This window comes from Schistocerca gregaria, chromosome 1 (genome assembly GCF_023897955.1).
Source record: "Schistocerca gregaria isolate iqSchGreg1 chromosome 1, iqSchGreg1.2, whole genome shotgun sequence".
Taxonomy (NCBI): Eukaryota; Metazoa; Arthropoda; class Insecta; order Orthoptera; family Acrididae; genus Schistocerca; species Schistocerca gregaria.
In genome coordinates, this window is record NC_064920.1 from 619,198,556 (window position 1) to 619,222,327 (window position 23,772).

Consider the following 23,772-nt stretch of genomic DNA (forward strand, 5'->3'; position numbering starts at 1 on the left):
TTCATCAAAGAAATCGACGCAAATTTAATTTTCATCATGGAAATTAGTTCACCTCGGGTAGTAGTTTTTGATGTTATCTTCAATGCAAAGATTTATTTTATTCAGCTCTCCACACAAATCTATCTCTGCGCAACTACTGCTACCTACATTCATTTGAACCTAATTTGTAGTCAAGCCATGGTCCCTTTGTACAATTAATTTTCTCCATGACCAAAGTGACAGTTTCTTGATGCCTCATGATGTGTGCTATCAACCAATCTTTTCTTTTAGTCAAGTTGTGCGATAAATTTCTTTTCTTTCCCATTTCATTTGGAACCATGTCATTAATTTTGAGCTCTGTCCATCTAATTTTCATTATTCTTCTGTAACACCACATTTCAAAATCTTCCATCCTCTTTCCTTTTGAACAGATCTACCTGTCTAAATTTCAGTATGCTTGTGCTTTAAAAGCTTCTGTTCTCTTCTTACTTCACTTCCTTTAATGGCTGCACTGCAGTCAAAAATTGTAGAAAAGATTTCGTAAATTTCTAATTTATATTAGAAGTTATAAATTTATCTTTTTCAGAAATGCTTTTATTGCTGCTGCCAATTTATATTTTATATCCTCTCTGCTTTTGCCATGTCAGTCATTTTGCTGCCCAAATAGCAGAATTCATCTACTGCTTTCAGTGTCTCATTTCCTAATCTAATTCCCTCACTTTTGTATAGTTTAATTTGATTGCATGCCTTTGTACTTGTTTTACTTTTGTTACTCATCTTGTAACCTCTTTTCAGGACACTACCATTCTGTTTAATTATCACTGTTGCTGCAGAGCGACAGTGTTACTGGCAAACCTCAAAGTTTTTCTTGTCCTTGAACTTCAGTCTTCTTTCCACATTTCTTCTTGGTTTTTCCTTACTCATACTAAGTGTACAAATTGAATAACATGGGGAATTCTATCATTTCCTTCCTAACTATTGGTTCCCTTTTGTGTCCTTCAACTCTGTAACAGCAATCTCATTTCTCTGCAAGTTGTAGATAACCTTTCTTTTTCTATTCTGTATCTCAACTGCCTTCAGAATTTCGTAAAATGCATTCCAATCAGTATTATCAAAAACATCTCAAAATATGCTAAGGCATTAAAATAGGTTTGGATTTTTTTAGTTTATATTCTAAAATAAGTCTGTATTACCTCATGTATTCTTACATTCCTTTGTAGTCCAAACTGATCTGCCCTGAGATCAGCTACTAGTCTCTTCATTGTTCTATAAATAATTTGTATTAGTATTTGGCAGCTGTGACTGACTATGCTGATGGGTTGGCAATATTCACACGTATTAGAATCTGCTTTATTTGGAAATGGAATTATAACATTCTTCTTGAAGTCTTTGGATATCTTGCTTGTATCATATATCTGACATACCAAGCGGAATGGTTTCATCACCATATTGTTCCAAGTATTTTAAGAATTCTGAGGGAATGTTGTCTATTCCTCCATGTGCCACATTTTGACTTAGGTCTTTCAGTGTTCTGTTAAATTTTTCTCTCAGTGTCATATCTTCCATGTAATTTTCATCTACTTCTTCTCTTTCAGAATATTGCTTTCAAGTTTGTTTCCTTTGTATAGCCCTCCTATGTATTCTCTCCATCTTTCTTTGCTTAGGACTGGCTTGCAATCTCAGCTTTTGATATTCATACATCTGCTTCTTCTTCCACGAAATATTTCATTAATTTTCCTGTAGTCAGTGTACATCATTCCCACAGTCATGCGTGCTTTTGATCTTTCTCCACTAGCCATTCATGTTAACCGATACTGCAGTGCCTGTGTTTGTGAGAAGGTACCACTTAGGGAAATGGCAGCAAGGGACAGGAAAGGACACCAGATGCACTCAGTGTGTATGCCTGGGGGCGTCATGCAACTTGTTGAAGAGGCTGTTTTGAAGGAAGGATGTGCAACCAACTGCATATTGTAGTGCTCAGAACAAATTATGCCTGTGGTCTGGACTTCGAGGTTGTAATTGGATCATTTCGGCATACTGGCAGAGTATGGTGAGAAGACCAACTCACAATTTGCAGCATTGTCGCTAGAACTGATCTGACCCATTGGTTCTGAGTCAAGTGGAGGTACTGAACCAGAGACTTCTACAAGGCAGGCTGTGACTTCCTCGACTTCCGCCTTAGGGTTGAGAGTCGTAGGGTTCCCCTAAATTGGTAAGGCATGCATTATGCATCAGAGGCTGCTACCCAAGAAGCTGACTCTGTATGAGGTATACGCAATGTTTTTTACTTTAGGCAACTCTCCAGTTAACCCATTTAATAGCAGCTGTAAGTAACCCATAAGCATCAATGTAAGATCAAAAGGAATGCCTCCCACAGGTGAAAGTATTAAAATCCTAGCGGTTAACTGCCGAAGCATTCTCAACAAAGTTCATCTTTTTGAAGTGTTCCCAAAAAGCAGTGAAGCTCATATAATACTAGATACAGAAAGCTGGTAGTAACCTGAAATTGATAGCAGTGAGATTTTGGGAGAAATTTAAATGCATATCAAAAAGATAGGCGTATGGGAAAGGGGTGTGGTATATTTGTTGCAATAGACAATAAACTCAAATCCACCGAGATAGGAATTGCAGTTACTTGTGAGATTGATTGGGCAAGACTCAGAATCAGGTGAGGGCATAAAGTGGTAATTGGACCCTTTTATCAGTCACCATACTCACCTCCTAATGTAACTGAAAATTTTGGATAAAACCTCAGTATGCTTGTACGTAACTTCCGCAATCATTCTGTAATCATCAGTGGAGGCTATAATCATCCTACAATCAGTTTGTAAAATCAAAGTTTTGTTAGCTGTGGGCATGATAAGACATCCTAAATGCCTTCTCTGAAAACTACCAAGTACAGATAGTTCATAACCCCACTGATACTGGAGGTATGTTGGGTCTAATGACAAGAAATAGACTTATCTTTCTGAGGACCTCCACATCGAGGCTGGTACCAGTGACTGTGATTCTGTTAGCTAACAATGATTATGAAAGTACAAAGAACAACTAAAACAACCAGAAAGATATATATGTTTAGTAAACTAGATGAAAGCTCAGTGGTGTCACATCTCAGTGAGGAACTTGAAAAATTCAGCACAGAGCAGGAGCATTTAGAGGAACTATGGCTCAAGTAAAAGAATAGTTGATCATGCACTGGTTAGATGCATACCCAGTAGAACAGTTGATAATGGGAGGGATTCTCCATGATATAGAATCACTGGAAGAAAGTTCTAAAGAAAAGATACTACTGCATAATAAGTGTAAAACAATGCATATGACTATAGATAGAGAGATGCTGCATAAAATGCATTTGGCTGTTACGAGAGAAATGCCTGAAGCCCTCAATGACTGTCATTGCAGAATATTGAGAAATGGTCTTTCACAAAACTCAAAGAAATTCTGTGTGTTATGTAAAGGCTATTAGTGGCACTGATGTTGGTGTCCTGTCCTTTGTGAATCAGACAGAAACTGAAATTGAGGGTAGTAAAGCAAAAGGACAGTAGAAGTGACCCACAAAACTACTGTCCACGATAAGTGACATTGCTTTGTTGTAGAATCTTAGAACATAATTTGGACTGAACATAATGAAGTACCTCGAACAGAATGACCTACTTTATGCCAAGTAACATGGATTCTGAAAACATCAAACATGTGAAACAATTTGAAATTTTCTGACATGACACACTGACATCTTGGATTAAGGCAGTCAGGTAGGAGTATTTCTGAAAAGCATTTGACTCGGTTCCATAACTCTGCTTATTGTCAAAAGTACAATCATATGGGGTAACATGAAATTTGCGATTGGATGGAGGACTTTTTGGTAGGGAGGATACAGCAAGTTATCTTGGATGGAGATTGATTGTCAGATATAGAAGTAACTTTCGGTGTGCCCCAGGAAGTGTGTTTGGACCTTGCTGTTCACATTGTATATTAATGACCAAGTGGTCGATATTAGAAGATTAGAAGATTCGCAATTTGCTTTAAGTGTTCAGAAATGTAAAATTGTGCACTAAAAAATCCTATGACCATAATACCAGTGAGTCACAGTTGGAATCGCCCAACCCTTACAAATACGTGGTTCTAACACTTCATAGAGATGTTAAATAGAATTATGACATAGGCTTAGTTGTGTGTAAATCAGATGGTACCATGGCTCAAGTAGGTTGTAGACTTCGGTTTATTGTTAAAATACTGGGGAAGTGCAAATCATTCTTATGACCCATTCTAGAATGTTGCTCTAGTCTGTGGTACCTCTACCAAATAGGACTAATGAGGGCTGCATGAATGGTCTCAGATTTGCTTGACCCTTGGGAGAGTATCACAGGAATGTTGAAGAAGCTGAACTGGTGGGCTTTTGAAGATGTGATGTAAAGATCCCGAGAAAGTCTACTAACAAAGTTTCAAGAACCGACTTGCAGTGATGTCTCTAGGTATATGCATCAACCGCCTATGACACATAGGTCACACAAAGCCACACACGTAAGTACCACAACAACAAGATTAGAATAATAACAGTATAACCACAGGCATTCAGACAATCATTCCTCCTGCACTCCTCACACAAATGGAATGATTGAAACCTGATTAATTGGTAGAATGGAATGCACCCTCCTCCATGCACTTCACTGTGGTTAGCAGAGTATAGATGTAGCTGTAGAAGTACGACGCAATGTTCCTTCGGACATGCAATGATGTCTCAAGGAACAAGCATTGCGGTCACTACAGTCATTATGATATATAGGACATGTTTGTAGTTGTGATTACAGGCAACAACTGTGAATTGCATGTCCAAAGGAACATTGCATCATACTTCTTACAAACATAGGCACTGCAATATCATATTTTTCTGCCACTATGAGGCTAGCAACTTTTGATTAAATGTCTCCCCTGTACCAGAATTACAGAAAGTGTACGAATGCAAGTTAATTATGTGTGGACAGCCACATTTGGAAGTTTGGGTCTGGTTGTGAAACATGCATGGATACCCAAACCGGTTTTAAGGTGGTCACTCGCAGCCAGCAGGAAATCCAGGTTCAAGTCCTAGTCCAACACAAATTTTCAATGTTGTCAGACCGTTCTGTAGTTATAGGTTGCCCATATTTGCTTAACCATTTTGCATATCATTCAGTCTCTTGTATTACCTCTTGCCTGTTTTACTTTCAATGTTTTATTAGTTTATTTCTTTGGCAATTGTCTTAAATATCTTTGTCTTTTTGCCTGTTGGATCCTCTGCTGGCTTCACTGTTTCTCTCTCATAGCTACCCATTACTCTTGTGTAGTATTCCTTTTCCCTGTTTTGTCACTTATTACCTAATGCTGTCTTTGATACTCTCTGTGTTAACCTGCAGTTCATGACAACAGAACTATTGTCCACATCTGTCTCTTGTTTTGCAGTTGAAAATTTGGTTTTGAAGTCTCTGTCATATGATTAGGTTATGTATCTGAAACATTGATTTAAGGTATCTTCCACTTATAAACCCATACTTCATTACTGTTAAACCAAGGATAGTAATGATAAATTGCAAGCTGGGCACAATTCTACCAGGCAGCTTCCCCTTTCATTCATTTCCCTGAATCTGTTTTCTCCTACGAGTGGAATTTTCCTTCTCTTGCTTTTCCTATTGTCGAATTCCTGTTTCCAATGGCAATCGCATCTGCCTTTCAGCTATTTGTATTATTTAGACATGTGAGCCACCCCACCATAGCAATCAGTGGTTCATGGGGAGGGGGAGGGGAGATCTGTAGATTGAATAATCCACATTCAGAAAGATTCCTTGCTCTGTTTGTCTGTCTCTTTGTAGTTAGGTGTAGTAGTATGTACTGCCTTCTTCACACATTATCCCAGAAATTTGGTTGGAATAGTCACCCCATTAAATGGGCAGGCCATCTAAAGAGGACCATCTTTAACCAGTGGTCAGTAGTAATGAAACTGTCACTCAGTGTGCGTGGGTAACTATCTGGAAATGTTGCTGTTGAAACACTTACATGGGGCTGTGCACCCAGTGTCCGAGTGAAGTGAGACCAACTGACTGCTGAGCCAAGGTTCTTAGCAAGTTTCCATGCTACTCAATGAAAGAAGTCATTTTAAATCGATTTATCTTGCTGCTTTTGACAAGTTGTAGTTAAGGAGTTTGAAAATTACCTCTTCCTCTTATCTCTGCAGTCAATTTGCATGCCAGTACCACAATTGGATGTCCGCTGAATGGTGACAGGTGGCCTTTTTGGATGAATCAGGTTTTATGCTCTACCAGACAGATGGTTGTTGATGTGTATGGCCCTGCAACAATCGTCAGAAGGATCCAAGCCAGAGTAGGGAGTGTTAGGGTCTAGGGAATATTTTCATGGCATTTTCTGGGTGATCTCATCGTTCTGGATGGTACAGTGAATCAATAGAAGTATGCATCTACCCATGGGGACTATGTCCTTCCCTACATGCAGTTTTTTTGGCACAGTGGCATCGACCAGCAGGACAGTGCAACACATTGCACTGCATGCATTGCACATTTGGCTTTAAAGAGCACCAGGATGAGTTTACTCCCCTGGCTACCAAACTTCCGAGATATAAAACCCAATCAAGAATCTGTTTGTGCCATGGATCTTCAACTGAGAAACCTAGTGCAGCTGGTGTGGCACTGGAGTCAGCATGGCTCCACATCCCTGTCAGGACTTCTCAGAACGTCACAGACTCTCTTTCTGCATGTCTGTGCTGCAAAAGGTGGTTATTCAGGCTTTTGACGTGTTGTCACATTAATGTGACTGCACTGTGTGTGTGTGTGTGTGTGTGTGTGTGTGTGTGTGTGTGTGTCAGTAACAGAGAAAGAAATGATACCATCTCTGATAGTATGAGTCATTGGGGGCATGTTGCATTTGTTATTTAGCGAGCTTTTGATAGCCTAAGAATAATGTTGGAATATGTTCAAACTGGAGATTCATGGGTTGCAGCTTTGTATTGAAAGAGAACAGATGAAATATGATGTCAGGGTGCTTTTGGGATCCAGTTTCTGAAGTAGTTATTTATCAGAGGGAGATACTGCTCCAAGCAAATGGATATCTCTGATGCTGCTCCATTATGCGGAGATCTTGTGTATGCTTCTAGGAAACACATGTTTTGAGAAACTGAGATAACCTGCCAAGTGTATTCTCATTTTGTCAGTCTGGTTACACAGTGCACTACCAGAGAGGGAGCAAATATTTGACAGGATGATCAGAAAAACCGAAACTTGAAAATTACCTAACATTACCAACAAACTAAGAATAAGAATAAAAATTACCCAGTGCAATTTGTGGTAAATTTCAAATGCAATTATGATATCCAGTACACAGTTCACGTGGCATCTTAATACAGAGTGCAGTAAATTCTGGATAGGATACATACTCCACAAAATGACAAACAAAAATTGCTTTACCAACTGATCAAGCTAATACACTATTGTCATTGAAGCAGAGTCTTTCTTAGACCATGTGTTTTCTAGAATTTATTGTAATATTTTAGTTTTTGGTAATATTTCATTTCCCCCTTCTATAATATGCCCTTTAGTGATATGTGTTCAATGCTTCCTATGTTGATAAGTCCTTATGTATATTGAAATTACCCATTGTCATTCTTTTCTAGTTTCCCAATATTGGAGAGTTGTTGCTGCGGCGGATTGTTATTCAGTTCAGACGTGGCTTCAGAAGAAACGATAAAAGCACATGCATTTCAGCTGTAACATTCATCGCACATCTTGTTAACCAGAGAGTGGTAAGTCAAACATAGAGTTAATGTGCATGATCAATACTGCGTGGTTTCAAGTCCCCTTCTCTGTTCTCCTGCTGTAGTGATTTTTGAATGATGTATTCACTATTACTAGCTGAAATTTATTGCAGAACTCAATATTTCTCCTCTCTCATTTCTAGTACAAAAACTGTATCCCTCTGTAACTCTGTTTCATATTCCTTCTCCTACTATGGCATTCCAATCTCCTATTTTATTTTATATTTACATAGTGAATTACACATTCAGTATCACTGTATATATTCTCTATCTTGTCTTTGCTTTTGACATGCATACCTGAACTATTGTTTTGGGTGTTGGTTTATTGTCAGTTCTGATGAGAGTAAACCTATCTTTTCCATATAAAGCTACACCTCAAGGAATACTTTTGAAGACACTTCCTCATACTTAAAATTATGGTAGATAAGATATTTCTCTTTTCCAGAAAAGCTTCTTTTTACTATTGCCAGTCCATATGTTACATTCTCTTTACTTCTATCATCAGTTATTTTACTGCTTAAATAGCAAAACTCATCTACTACCAGATGGTTATTATAAAAGTGCAGCTACTCATGGTGGTCCAGTGAGAGCCGTAATTATCATATGTCAGTGGAACTTGGTGGTGATTATCATATGTCAATGGAACTTGGTAGACATGCTAATGTGTTTATGTGAAACCAGTTTATGCTGGAACAAAAAAAAAAGCTCCAAATTTGGCCAACAAGTGCAAATATGGCCCAATACAGCATCTCATTGACATTTATGGTGCTCATATTGAACAAATTGTCTAACTGGTAGTTAATAATACAATCAGCATTATGCCTTTCTTAGTTGTTCAGCCTTTTATCCCATTCCTAATCCATTACACACGGAAACATTTCTGTACATCTTTCTTGCCCTCACAGTGCCTGATTTGCACATGGTGGCCAAAATTGGAACTACTTTTTTCCAGTATAAATTGCTACCTCATTAACACATCAGAACATCACCAAGTTTTGCTGCCATACAATAATTACAGCCCACACTGGACCTCTGTGAGTAGCTGCACTTTAATTATAACCACTCAGTATTTTTACTGTCTCATTTTCTAATATCCTTCAGAATCATCTATTTTAATTTTACTACACTTAATTATTCCTGTTTTCAAATCTTTTCAAGATGCTGTCCATTATGTTCCAAGTTCTGTGTTGCCTGACTGACAAACCTTGTCAAGGTCATCTACAAGAACATCTTTTACATTCCCGAAAATGTTGGACACTGCCTCTATATATGAAATTGACTTTGGTTGCTATATTGCAAAGTCATCAGGTTGGACCCACTGAATTGACACTGAACAAGCCAGCAAAATGGTTAGGTGCTGGACTCCCATTCAAAAGAACAGCACCTGAAATCTTAGTCTGTCTATCCATGTATAGGTTTATTGTGATTTCCCCCAACCCACCTAAGAAAAGTGCTGGAATGGTTCCTATGAAAAGGATGTGTTTGATGTTTTCCCCGTGTGTGTGTGTGTGTGTGTGTGTGTGTGTGTGTGTGTGTGTGTGTGTGTGCCAGCCAGCCAGTTATCCTCATGCCAGTGGTGTGATATTTGGCAAGCTGACTTACAATGATTTTCAAGTGAGCTGATGGTTGATTTGTCTTTTGCTGGGTGCTGTCTTACATTCTCACTCCCTCCCTCTATCAAGCTCAGTACTGCGGTACCTGTGAGCAGCTCCACTGGCTAGGTGAAAGGGAAGTGTACTGCTGACACACTATTGACAATTCTCAGCTCCATTAACTAGGTGGAGGGAAGTACGTTATTGGCGCACTATTCACAGTTCTCAGAATCCATGCCACCATCACACGGATCGGGATGCCGCTGGTGCATAAGGAGCATGTCTATGGGTTGTGGTATGACCTTTCCAGTTGGCAGACAGTCATCATGCATTGAACTTGCACAATGCTGGTTCCCAAGCCTTACTTAACTGGAAACCCCTGTCTTATTTATCTGCTCATCACCTCTGCAGATTCTTTTCAAACAAAATTTCAGAATGTGGTGCCATTTTTTAACAACTTGATAACATTGTAATTCATGATATGTCAATTGTAGCATTGTTCCACCACAGCTGACATGGTTGTGCTTATCAGTGTGACACATTCTGTGTTGTTTTGGTGATAGGGATGTTTGTCAGGAGACTGGTTTAATGCAGCTCTCTGTACTAGTCTGTGTGTCTATCCTGTGCAACTATTGCGAACTCAAACCATCTGAACCGGCATACTGTAGTCAAGTTTTGGCCTCCCTTTGCAAACATGCATGCAAGGCATTTGCGGAGGGACACTGTAGATGGCACCCAATCCATGCCTTATGGCAATCACCTAGGCATTCTTACTACATAGACAACTATTCTTGCCAAAGAGACAACTGAGAAACCAGTCCAACCTGATGGGGTCTAAGCACCCCAAGATTGGAGGACTCACAATGGTAAGCCAAAGTGTAGGTGCTTATCCTTTTTTGGATACTGGGAAATGACTATCACCAGATGCTTATACGTTTTGGATTCTGAGAAATGACTATCATGGCATTGTGGCTGGTTGGTGCCTATGGATACAAACCACAACTGGAGTAGGTGACATGATAGCAGACACCTTGCAAATAAAAATAATTGAATCTACACCAGACACTGGGCGTTTAGGACTGGGCATTTCAGTGACTAGCAAGAGAAAATTTAATGTGGGCATAATCTTAGATATAAGTAGGTGTATCAAAGAAAGTTAGAACTGATTTATTACTAACCTAGTGATCTGTTTGTTGTAACAACTCCATACTGGCAACCATTTAAGTACTTGATGGGTTCCATAGTTATACTTTGGGCAGAGGTACAGTCTATGAAACAGGGGACCAAACTATCAACTCAGTATTTAGTTTGCACTAGAATTGATGGTGATTCCTTCACAACAGTGGGTTGTATGACTAAAAGAAGAGAACATTCTATTGAGAAGATCGGAGCAAAAGAAATGTTCTGAGAAAGTTCTCAATTTCATATGAATAAAAAATTTGAAGCATATTCTCTGGTGAAGGATTTCTTTCTCACTATCTCCCATGCTCTTTGAGAAGGTTCTCAGTGTGTGTCATCTGCAGCATCCAACACAGAATGAATGCGTAATCCTAGATTTCGTTCAGCTCATTCAAATAGGCAAACTATTCAGTGTAGAAATATCGAACTGGTATCACATGTTCTGGAAGAGTTGTACTAGGTTTTGATATTAGTTTTATGTACAGCATCCAGTTACTAAGACAACTTAGGAACAGTTGATGAAAATTCATTTTTCAACGATGTTACTAATTTTTGACATGCGGGAAACTGTTTTGTTATTGAAGTTAGATGAACACATTACGGAACAAAATCTTGAGAATACATCAAATTTTCATCTACTGCCAACTGGAACTCTGTGATTGTTTTCTAATATGAGATAATTTTGGTTAAATTTTATGCACAATGGTCCGTTCCTGCATCAAGTACTTAAGCAGTTGCCGGTATGGGGTCATTACAAGAAACAGATCACTAGGCTTGTAATAAATCAGTTCTTATTTTTCTGATACACCTACTTATTTCTAACTTAACAAAATATAAGATTTATGCTATGAGAAAACATGATGAAGACCATCTGAAAATATCGTGACACAGTTGTCTGGTGTATACCTAAGTCTTCGCTGATGCCAGTCTGAAATCTGGTTTGTTAAATAGCCCAAAAAGGTTTTCATTTTTTGTATTGTTGGAAAGGTCATCCCCTCTTCTTTCATGATTTTTGGGAAGGCAATTTGCCAGCCAAATAATGTTTTTATTGTTACATTTGTAAACAAAGTATGCTACAAAGCTCACTTCAGGAGATGAAGAATGTTCTCCCTGTGTGAAAAACTTCTCTAGTTTTATTTATATGAACTTGGAAAATGTTCGTTGAGCAAGTTCCTCCCACCTGTTTACTCAAGCTGAGAACATTTTCAAGTGAAGGTATAATCTGTGACACTCTTTATTCATATAAATCTGAGAATATTTTCTGAAATTTCAAGAATAAATTACATTCTCAGTTTTATTGATATTACCCAATGAAGCCACTGTTTTTTGTGGAGAATATCAAATCAGTTCAGCAAAGCAGATGTGGAAACAATGCGAAATGAATTCTAGTGGTCACTGAAACCCAGTCTCAAGCACTCCAAGCATGTATCAACTTAGGGTATATGAGAGGAGTAATGCAACCAGATTCATAACAGTTATCATTTATTGAACAATTAGTCAAAATTTTTTGGAATAGCACCCTACTGCTTTGACACATTTCTGTAGATGATGTTTTCAGGCCTGGAAGGCCTTCTCCGTGATGTCGGTTACATCCAACGTAATGTGAGCCGGGATGTTTTCAGTTCCAGTGTTTATTTTTCAGGTCTCCTTTCAAGGGAGGGAAAAAAGTCTGGGAGAGCCAGGCCTGATCTGTAGAGAGGATGGAGAAACTGTGGGGTGTGAGTCGTAGCCAAAAATGAGTTAACCATGAAGACACTGTGTTGTGACGCATTGTCAAGATGCAGTTTCCACCTCCACTCATTCTTGAAGTTGCTTCACCAGCTTGCAACTCTTCTTTTCAGCTTTTGAGGACTTCTAAATAGAAAACTGCATTCAAAGTGATCCCTGTAGGTACAGATCCGTAGTGAACAGTGCCTCTGACAAGAAGACAATGAATGTGGTTGTGATCTTGGACTTTCTCATATGTGCCTTCTTGTGGCAGGGTGATTTTGGGGTGTGTTGCTCTGAACTCTGCCTTTTTTATCTCTGGGTCATACTCAGAAATCCACACATCACCAGTCATAACTGAGTTTAAAAAATCAGGCTCATTTTCACACATTTCCAAGAGTTCTTGGCAATGGAGCACTTGCGTGTCCTTTCATTAATCCGTCAACCCTTTTAGGACATGTTGGGAGACACCTTCTTAATGTTGAAATCTTCGGGTAAAATTTGATAAACAGTTATTTTAATAGATAGTGTAACATTGCTATACAGAACAATTCATCACGCTGTGTTGCGTAACCTCAAAACAAGGTTTACAACAATGCATGTCCTGACTCTCCAGTAGTGTAGAGGCGACTGAGGTTGGGCACATTTTGAAAGTAACAACACCCTTCACTTTGCATTGCAGGTTAAAGCACAGTATGGTGTACTGTTGCACCAGGGAAAAATTTGTTGTATTACTTATGGTATTCCCCTCCACAAAAGCCTTAATATGATCCCAGAGGTTTGCTGCTCCAGTCTGACAAAGAACTCTGAGAAAACCTAAAATGCCTGTGTTCATTTTGTACAATGTCTACAGAGGGACCCAAAGGGAACAGGATTTATGCATGTTCTTTTGTACTGACGTTGAAAGGATATCTTGCCAGAAAAAGAGTCAGGGTGTATAGATATAACGTTAAGACCTATGTCCCACAAGCCTGTTGTTGTTGTGGTCTTCGGTCCTGAGACTGGTTTGATGCAGCTCTCCATGCTACTCTATCCTGTGCAAGCCTCCTCATCTCCCAGTACCTACTGCAGCCTACATCCTTCTGAATCTGCTTAGTGTATTCATCTCTTAATCTCCCTCTACGATTTTTACCCTCCACGCTGCCTTCCAGTACTAAATTGGTGATCCCTTGATGCCTCAGAACATGTCCTACCAACAGATCCCTTCTTCTAGTCAAGTTCTGCCACAAACTCCTCTTCTCCCCAATTCCATTCAATACCTCCTCATTAGTTATGTGATCTACCCATCTAATCTTCAGCATTCTTCTGTAGCACCACATTCCAAAAGCTTCTATTCTCTTCTTGTCTAAACTACTTATCGCCCATGTTTCACTTCCATACATGGCTACACTCCATACAAATACTTGCAGAAACGACTTCCTGACACTTAAATCTATACTCGATGTTAACAAATTTCTCTTCTTCATAAACGCTTTCCTTGCCATTGCCAGTCTACATTTTAAATCCTCTCTACTTCGACCATCATCAGTTATTTTGCTCCCCAAATAGCAAAACTCCTTTACTACTTTAAGTGTCTCATTTCCTAATCTAATTCCCTCAGCATCACCCAACTTAATTCAACTACATTCCATTATCCTCATTTTGCTTTTGTTGATATTCATCTTGTATCCTCCTTTCCAGACACTATCCGTTCCGTTCAATTGCTCTTCCAAGTCCTTTGCTGTCTCTGACAGAATTACAATGTCATCGGCGAACCTCAAAGTTTTTATTTCTTCTCCATGGATTTTAATACCTACTCTGAATTTTTCTTTTGTTTCCTTTACTGCTTCCTCAATATACAGATTGAGTAGCATCGGGGAGAGGCTACAATCCTGTCTCACTCCCTTCCCAACCACTGCTTCCCTTTCATGCCCCTCGACTCTGATAACTGCCATCTGCTTTCTGTACAAATTGTAAATAGCCTTTCGCTCCTTGTATTTGACCCCTGCCATCTTCAGATTTTGAAAGAGAGTATTCCAGTCAACATTTTCAAAAGCTTTCTCTAAGTCTACAAATGCTAGAAATGTAGGTTTGCCTTTCCTTAATCTTTCGTCTAAGATAAGTCGTAAGGTCAGTATTGCCTCACGTGTTCCAACATTTCTACGGAATCCAAACTGATCTTCCCCGAGGTCGGCTTCTACCAGTTTTTCCATTCATCTGTAAGGAATTCGAGTTAGTATTTTACAGCTGTGGCTTATTAAACTGACAGTTCGGTAATTTTTGCATCTGTCATCACCTGTTTTCTTTGGGATTGGAATTATTATATTCTTCTTATTATGTTCTTGTTGAAGTCTGAGGGTATTTCGCCTGTCTCATACATCTTGCCCGCCAGACGGAAGAGTTTTGTCAGGGCTGCCTCTCCCAAAGCTATCAGTAGTTCTAATGGAATTTTGTCTACTCCCGGGGCCTTGTTTTGACTTAGATCTTTCAATGCTCTGTCAAAATCTTCACCCAGTATTATATCTCCCATTTCATCTTCATCTACCTCCTCATCCATTTCCATAATATTGTCTTCAAGTATCGCCCCTGTATAGACCCTCTATATACTCCTTCCACCTTTCCGCTTTCCCTTCTTTGCTTAGAACTGGGTTTCCATCTGAGCTCTTGATATTCATGCAAGTGGTTCTCTTTTCTCCAAAGGTCTCTTTAATTTTCCTGTAGGCATTATCTGTCTTACCCCTCATGAGATAAGCCTCTACATCCTTACATTTGTCCTCTAGCCATCCCTCCTTAGCCATTTTGCACTTCCTGTCGATCTCATTTTTGAGATGTTTGTATTCCTTTTTGCCTGCTTCACTTGCTGCATTTTTGTATTTTCTCCTTTCATCAATTAAAGCCTATGGAGTGCTTTTGATGTGTCTGTTTTGGTCATATGTCATCCCATTGTGCATCAGAACCTGTTTGTGGAAAAAAGTATGCCAGAACTCCATATGACAATTGATATTGTGAATCACCTCAACTGTACACAAACTACTCAAACCATTACCTTCCCTGGTCACAAGGTTGCCTGATATTTAAAAAGGAAAAATAGGAGCAGGAATATAAATTGTTTGATTGCCTGTCATACCTCAAAATCTTGAAGAAATTTAGTGGCTTCATTGAAAAAATTTGCAAACATTTCACCTTGCACCTCCTCCTCTGTTAAAAAAAGTAGGATACATCTACATGCATACTCTGCAAAACTCTGTGAAGTGCATGGCTGAGGGTACATCCGACTGAACCAGTCATTAGGATTTTTTTAAATACTGAGTGTGGGAAGAACAATTCTTTCAATTTTGGTAAACATTTTTGGAATACAGTGATCAGTAGATTATTATGTTTTGACTAAAGTTCAGTCTTGATCACACCATTTATGTCTCAATGACATAGGTAACCGGTTTCGGTTATTTTTACATAACCATCATCAGACCCATGGTTTTCTTTAGGATGGTTGGCGGAGCTTTCCTCAGCTGCTACGAAGTCTGACTTCGTAGCAGCTGAAGAAAGCTCCGCCTACCATCCTAAGGAAACCATGGGTCTGATGATGGTTATGTAAAAATAACCGAAACCGGTTACCTATGTCATTGAGACATAAATGGTGTGATCAAGACTGAACTTTAGTCAAAATATAATTCTTTCAATGACTTTGTGTATGCTGTAATTAATCTAATCTTATCCTTATGATCCCTGTGGGAGCGATGTGTGGGGGTTGTAGTATATTCCTAGAGTCATCATTTAAAGCCAATTCTCGACACTTTCTAGGTGGGCTTTCTTGGGATAGTTTTCATCTATCTTCAAGAGTCTACCAGTTTACTATCTTTAGCATACCTGTGACAGTCTCCCATGGATCAAACAAACCTGTGACCATTCTTGCTGCCATTTCTGAATATGTTCAGTATGTCCTGTTAGTCTTATCTGGTATGGGTCCCATACACTTGAGCAATATTCTAGGTTGGGTCACAAAACTGATTTGTAGCAATCTCCTTTGTAGACTGATTGCATTGCCTCAGAATTCTGCCAAAAAAGTAAAGTTTCAGGTACCCACACAAAACTACAACCAGTGAGAAAAAGAACTATGAGTATTAGGCTGTAGAACCCTTGCATAGAGAGAGAGAGAGAGAGAGAGAGAGAGAGAGAGAGAGAGAGAGGGGGGGGGGGTCTGTTGTAACTGTGGAGTTAGTATGTTTATTCATTTGCTTGAAGTTTTGTAGTGTACTGCATTGAGCTCAGCCCATCTTTGACAAACTGGAATTTGCAGAAGAGTGCTAGCCTGTTTGGCCCATTGAGCTGTTGACTGGAGAACTGTATGCTAAGGACTGTTGGGGTTTTTGGTACCATTCCATGCTGCTTGCAGGTTTTACAAATGGTCCACTTCCTTTCATTAACAGACCATTACTTTTGTGATCAACAGCTTTTGCTACAGAGAATCTTGTATACCTACATTAAAAAAGAGAACAGATAAGAAGAAATGTATTTTCCGCATGTGAAGCATTGCACTTTTTAAACTGTGTTTCTGAGCAGGTTACAAGATAAAGTAACAACAAAAATATCTCTTGATCATATGTGGAAGGAAAAAAAGCACTGTTGTTCCAGTGAATCAGCCATAATTTTCACCCTTATTATTTGTAAATGTTATAAAATACTGTATTTCATTTGGAGCTCCAGTGTTAAAATTCATTGTAATGGATAGCTACCACGTTACTGAATATGTAACAGTCTTTTTTTTCATGCCATATTGTATTTTTTTTAAATGTTTTATGTTTACAGTGGACACAGAGCTAAATTATGTGAATCAGTGTAGTTTAATCTATTTTGGTTTATCACACCTTCTTTGTAATTTTTCTTGAGCAATTACATACATGTAGCTAATTGGGTAGATTGCTAACAGTGACTTTTAAAGCAAAAGTACTTATCTATTTGGTGAGTGACCTTTTTTTTATAGAAATTGTATTACTTAGTCAAGGAATATGTGCAGATGCAGTAAGAGTACCCTGTGCTGTTTTCTTTCTTTTTTTTCTATCATATTAAAATGGGGTTTCTTTTTCTTTCAAATTGAAGTGTTTTAAAGAAGATTGGTTGTAATAAATTTCTACCTGTTGTTGTCAGCAAACATGGGAACTTCATGTTTACTAAGGTATCATAAGGAAAAAACATTTTTTGTTGCCACTGTTTGCATGTTTAATGGGGCATGTCAATACTTACAACAATGTTTTAATCTAGGAATGTGTTGTTACTTTTGCAGGCTCATGAAATATTAGCACTGGAAATCCTTACATTGTTGATTGAAACACCAACTGATGATTCTGTTGAAGTAGCAATTGCATTTCTCAAAGAATGCGGCATGAAGCTAACAGAAGTGTCCAACAAAGGAGTTCTTGCCATCTTTGAGATGCTTCGTAATATTTTACATGAAGGACATCTAGAAAAAAGGGTTTGTATTTATACAGTATAACTTCCTGTATTGCGCAAACAAGAAAATTCAGTTCAGAAAATTGATAAAATCACAAATAGATAGAAAGACTGGCCATTACTTATGTTGTAGATGGATATATACTCTGCAAGCCACCTTTCAATGTTAGGTGGAGGATTTCCTGGTTTCACTTTCTGTTCCAATTGTGAATGACATATGAAAAAAATAGCACTCAATAAGAGCTAAAACTTTTCTCATTTTTCGTTCATCATTTTGTAACAAATTGTGACAGCCATCAGAATTTGATGAACCTGTAAAAAAATGAATCACTCCGTTGTGGATGTTTTCTAACTACCCTATTAATCATTTATAGTAAGGGTTGCAGAGGGATGAGGAATTACCAGAAATTGGTTGAACAAGATTTATTATTCTCTGTTGGGTGACTTGTCGATTTTCTATTATGCAGTCAGTCATCTCAGTATCTGTTGTTTCATCATTTGCACAATGGAAGAGTGAAACCATACCAAAATCTTCTGTTTGTTAAACAGCATGCTTACATAGTTTTATATTATCCAGTTCTAGCATACTATCAATCAGCAGTAAAGAATCAGTAATAGGTACCTTAATACAGTGCAACTACTGTGTGTAACTTTTAGTTGGTAGTCTGCACCATAGTCCTGAATCGGCAGAAGTTGGAATGCTTCCACTGACAGTCATTTGTTTTTTGTTGCAATCAACACTAGGTTGCCGACCATATTGTGTGAGATAGCTATTGTCTGTTATTGTTTTGCACTTTACTGTTCTGGGTAGTTTTTATTGTGCAGTACGTTAGCAAAATGAGTGATGAGTAGTTTCTGGTACATCCCATGCGTTACCTACAATCACAGAAGGCCTGCTGTTGAAAGGAAATCAATGCAACACAGCAATGCTGCCAAAACTGTTTTGTGTGGTACTTAATGCTGGAAAACAGAAAGGGGGCAGAAGGAATTGCTTCACTCCATCTACAGATCTTTGACGATAGCTGCTACTTGCACAGGACAAAGTGTGCATAGCATTGGGATATTCAAACAGTTTCCAAGAAACACTCTGGCAAATCACCAAAAATATCTGGGGAAAAAAGATGAGTTTCCATTTCAGATGTTTTGTTCATGAACACTTTGAAGGCTCCCTGTATTTTGCATGAATTGCTTTATATTGCACCTTTCATTACTGCCATATTATTTGTATGGAAATGCCACTGATTATTGTCTTATTTCAAAATACATTCATGGTACAGTACAGCCCCGCTGTTGACAAAATTATCTTCAATACAGTCACATTAGATGCAACAGAGGAAAAATAAGACACATAAACAGAAGATCTTGACAGTAAAAGTGAATGACTACATGGTTTAAAGTGTTTTTACAAAAGTGTGACAGCTTCAACAAATGAAAAAAAAATACCATTCATTTATTTCTGTTTCATACTGTTTCCTTTCCTTGGATAACTGTACACAATTTCTGCAGTTAGAATCTTCATTAACCATGTTAATGCATAATACAGTTTCAGGTTCACTTGCAAGCAACATTTAAAGCGATTTTTATCTGTGCATTACTTTTGATTTTGGGCAAACACAACATGCTGCTTGTGTTGCGAACACTGCAGATGGTAAGCATGGCTGCCCCCCCCCCTCCCCCCCTGACTTCTCATCCTTTGGAGGGTGGGCTTGCTTCTCCCTCTGAACTCTTGTGAACTCTTGTCATTGTACATAGCCCTTGAAACTTTCTGATATAGTAAAGCCATATGTTGAAAGGGTTCTAAAGCCTGTAACTTTTCCTTTTGAGACTACGCTCTTTCCATTTGAGTTACGCATGCATGACTCACGAATTGTCCATACAAATTCAGTTCTAGCAGTGCCTCTCTCCTACTTTCCAAACGTCACAGATGTTATCCTGGATACTTCATTAGACTAGCACTAGTGGGAAAAAAAGGATATCACAGGGAAATGGTTTGGCCACAACCTAATGGTTGATTCTACAAAGAATCTTTCACACAAAGCAGATTGATTGCTGTTAAGAAAATTGCTTGCGGATTACAACTATATGCCAGACCAGGAACCGAAGCCAGAACTGTGTTGTTTGTAGGCAGTGCACCTACAGACTGACATATCTGAGCATGTCTCACAAACTGCCTTCATAGCTTTTTTTGTACCAGTAACAAGGTCTTAGTTTGCATGAGAACATTTTTGGTGTTTGGAGAGCAGAAACTGAGTTACTGGTAAAACTGAAGCTATGAGTGTGGGCTGTGAGTTGTGTCCAGATTACTCATTTGGTAAGGGTGTTGCTTGAGAAAGGGACATATCTGATCTAGAGTTGCAGAGTGAAAGATCAAAACAATTATGCTTTTAACCCATTATTATGAATATAGTGTTCACATTTTCCCATACTATTGGTCATTTCACACCAATGAGTTGATCAATGTGAATGAAACTTGGCACATTATGGGGATAGTTCCTAATGAGAGGTTTCCTTGTGGCGAAACCTTGAAAAATCTTTATATGGATTTCCTTTCATATATATTACATAACGACTGGTCTTCTATTTAGGCTTCTAGAAAATGATTTCCAACTATTTCAGATGGTGATTCACTTTTATTACAGATTGAGTTATGTAGATCTGTATTGAGTGGACTCTATATTCAAATTGATTCAAATTATGCAAAGTTTTTCAGTAGCTTTGTTACCCATTACTAATTTGCTCATTTGCTGGTGACTCTTGTCTTGCAAGCTTCTGATATGTTTAACAGTGGCAAAATGTTAGCATTACCTTTAACTGCAGGAAGCAGTACCATATAGAAATCATTTCAAGGAATACAAAGTACAGCTCTTCTGGGACAAGGTTGTATTTATTTTCTAAAAAGTAATTTTGTAAGTGCTTTGAAATATGGCACTACAGAAGAATGTTGAAGATTAGGTCGGTAGAGCTGAAAACTAATGAAGAGAAACTGAATCGAACTGGGAAAAAAAAAAGAAATTTATAGTACATCTTGACTAAGAAAAGTTACTTGTTAATAAGACACATCCTAAGACTTCAAGGAATTGTCAGTTTGATAATAGAGGGCAGTGTGGAAATTAAAAACTGTAGATGAAGGCCAATGCTTAACTTCAGTAATTAAGTTCAGATGGCTGTAAGTAGGATAGTTATGCAGCAGAGATGAAAAGGCTTCCACGGGGTAGACTAGCATGGACAACTGCATCAAACCTGACTTCTGATTGAAGACCAGCACAGCAACTAGTACTGGGCCCTATTTCCTCAGAAATGTCACCAGGCAGCTTTGTAGACAGCTTCTTCGATTGCTTGAAAAAATGATGTGAATGGCAAGAAATGTGATGTCAGAGCAAAATTGAAAGACCTTCCCATATTGCTGTTACACAGTGTTCAAATCCTCATTTGTTAAATTACAAATAGAACATCTAAAGGAAGCTTATTGCCATAAATTAGTAGTAGGACAGTTCATCTTTGCTATTTGCCTTGGGGTGGACTGAAGTTACGCTATTAGCTAACTGTCAGGAACTTGATGTGTGTGTCTGGAGAAGTACATGATAAATCCAATCTCTGAAGAGTACAGGTAATTCTCTTTACTCAGTCAGTAAGAGACCGAAATACACAGTGACTGGCAGTTGAAATGTACGATAATCTAAATGCTGTGCTGGATGCACTCCTGAAAATTGTTGGAATATCCCATCTTCCAAGGATAATTTCAAGATTCTCATTGCTTGCATTTTTGGGGTAAAGATAATTTTATACAGCTAGAAGCTGATCATGGAACTGAATTTGAGCACTTGGTTACTAAGTTATTTTCTTGGTACAGTTCATGAAGACTGCATTTACTGCCAGTAGGATTAAATGTGAGAAGATTTTGAGACTAGTTAAAGAGAGAATTGAACCAACAGCTGCCATCATTTACTGACAATGAACGATCTTAGAACTTTGGTTCACAGGTCTGACATAGTGACATCCTTCATGGTGAGGGGGGGCACACAAGTCTGTGGTCAGGAAAAGTGAATGCTCAGGTCAGATTGATAAAGCTCTGCACATGAAAATGTCAGAAAGATGAAAGATGTGTTGTTAAATGTTTCTTGAGAAATTGCCAAATACAAGGGAATGATGGACTATTTATGTGTGTTGGTTCTGGTTTCAGTAGTGAGTAAACACATATTTCAGCTGCAGAACTGACATCTTCCATTGAGGCAATAATATTTGTAGCTCTTTTGCTTCATATTCAACAGTAGATTGGTTTTTATCAGACGATTTTTCATGTAACTCTTGTTACGCTTGTTTTTGTTATCGATAACACATTTGACAAGTTTTTCTGGACCATAACATGTTGGTTATTTCACCTCCACAGCTGTGGTAGGTTTATTTTAGAGCTATGGAGAATTTGTTGCGTGATGCAAGCTGTAACACTATTCTGACTGTATATATTTATATGTCAGTGTTCAGAGGTCAACTCCTTATCTCATCCCGCTTAGTTTTTTCACAGTGTTGCCATGCCATTTTTTTTAACATGAGCAACCATGATGTGATGAGCTGAATCAAGATATGCATGATCAAAACATCAGATTAGACAAAACTCAAATGGAAGAAATCTGTTCCTTGTGTAGTTGTCAACAAATATTGTTATGGCTCTTCAGTATAACCCAGTTCAAACAGTACTTCTGTAGAGATTATCTCTAAGGTGATCACAATGTGCCTCAAGATTGCAATTCTAAATAGAAATTGCCAACTTATTAAAGAACTGTTATTGAAAAGAGATGCTAGTGTACTAATACTATGTGATACTTTTTCAGTGTTCTCCAGTAACTGTGGTTCTAATGTGGAATTTGCAGTAATCTGATGTAAGGCACTGTCTTCATAAGTTTAGTATTTTATGCATCTGCTGTTTACTTTTGTGCTATAGTAATGATGGAAATAAAATTTAATGTAATGGCCCCATTTTGAGCACCAGAGATGTTGTAATGATGGGGTATAAATTACATTAAAACAGAGATGGGGAGTAACAATAATTATGTTTATCACATTATGGTTAGGAGTGATGTAAGAAGTAAACGATTGTGGATTTGCTTTTCACAGAGTTTAAATTTATCTGGCTCTGCCCTATTAACTAATAGTCTTTTCTATACTGTGCACATATTTTTTATTTACTGAATTTTTGTAAGACAATATATGCTTCTGATATTGAAATTACTGTAAAACTCTGTAACTGGAGCTGGTGCAAGGTATTATAAATAACTGTTCAGCACAAATAATGGTTGCCGATTTCTGTGTGTTCTGTAGACATTTTCTTAGTTGAGGATGGAGACACGGGTTGTTTATGTACCATTCTTAAGTGGTTTATTGTTATTCTTGAAGAAGGCATAGAAAGCTTGAAGCAATTTTTGTATGCATGAATGCTCAGGTTTCAGTTATGTATTAACTTGATCAATTCTTTCCAGGTACAATATATGATAGAAGTTATATTCCAAATTCGTAAAGATGAATTTAGAGACCATGCATCAGTCATTCCAGAACTGGACCTTGTAGAAGAGGAGGACCAGTTCACTCATCTGATAACGCTGGATGAAGCAAAAAATGCAGAAGAGATATTAAGTACGTACTGTAATCATTCATTAATTTTCCTTCAGGAAGTTAGTTTTTAAAGAATGTTGTTAATCATCATCATCAAGTATTTTTCATGGTCAGAAGATATTTCAGATAAAATATCTGCAAAAAATCCACTTCCGTTGCAAATTGTACTCTCTCTCTCTCTCTCTCTCTCTCTCTCTCTCTCTGTGTGTGTGTGTGTGTGTGTGTGTGTGTGTGTGTGTGTGTGTGTGTGTGTGTGTGTTTTGCTGACCCTTCTTCCATTGGTTGAGATTCTACTACACTATGTGATCAAAAGTATCCAGACACCCCCACAAACATGTGTTTTTCACATGAAGTGCATTGTGTTGCCACCTACTGCCAGGTACTCCATATCAGCGACCTCAGTAGTCATTAGACATCCTGAGAGAACAGAATGGGGTGCTCTGCGGAACTCACGGACTTCGAATGTGGTCAAGTGATTGGATGTCA

At 38.2% G+C, this 23,772-nt stretch overlaps 1 protein-coding gene across 2 annotated transcripts in view; it reads left to right on the top strand.

The window, feature by feature from the left end:
- LOC126359208 (pre-mRNA-splicing factor CWC22 homolog) overlaps positions 1 to 23,772 on the top strand; it is a 130,008-nt gene that overhangs the window by 10,432 nt on the left and 95,804 nt on the right. For both annotated transcript variants that reach the window (XM_050007610.1, XM_050007611.1), the window contains exons 2-4: positions 7,634 to 7,762; positions 17,513 to 17,701; positions 23,154 to 23,307. In XM_050007610.1, coding sequence (XP_049863567.1) covers positions 7,634 to 7,762; positions 17,513 to 17,701; positions 23,154 to 23,307 — 472 coding nt within the window. The remainder of the gene's footprint in view (positions 1 to 7,633; positions 7,763 to 17,512; positions 17,702 to 23,153; positions 23,308 to 23,772) is intronic.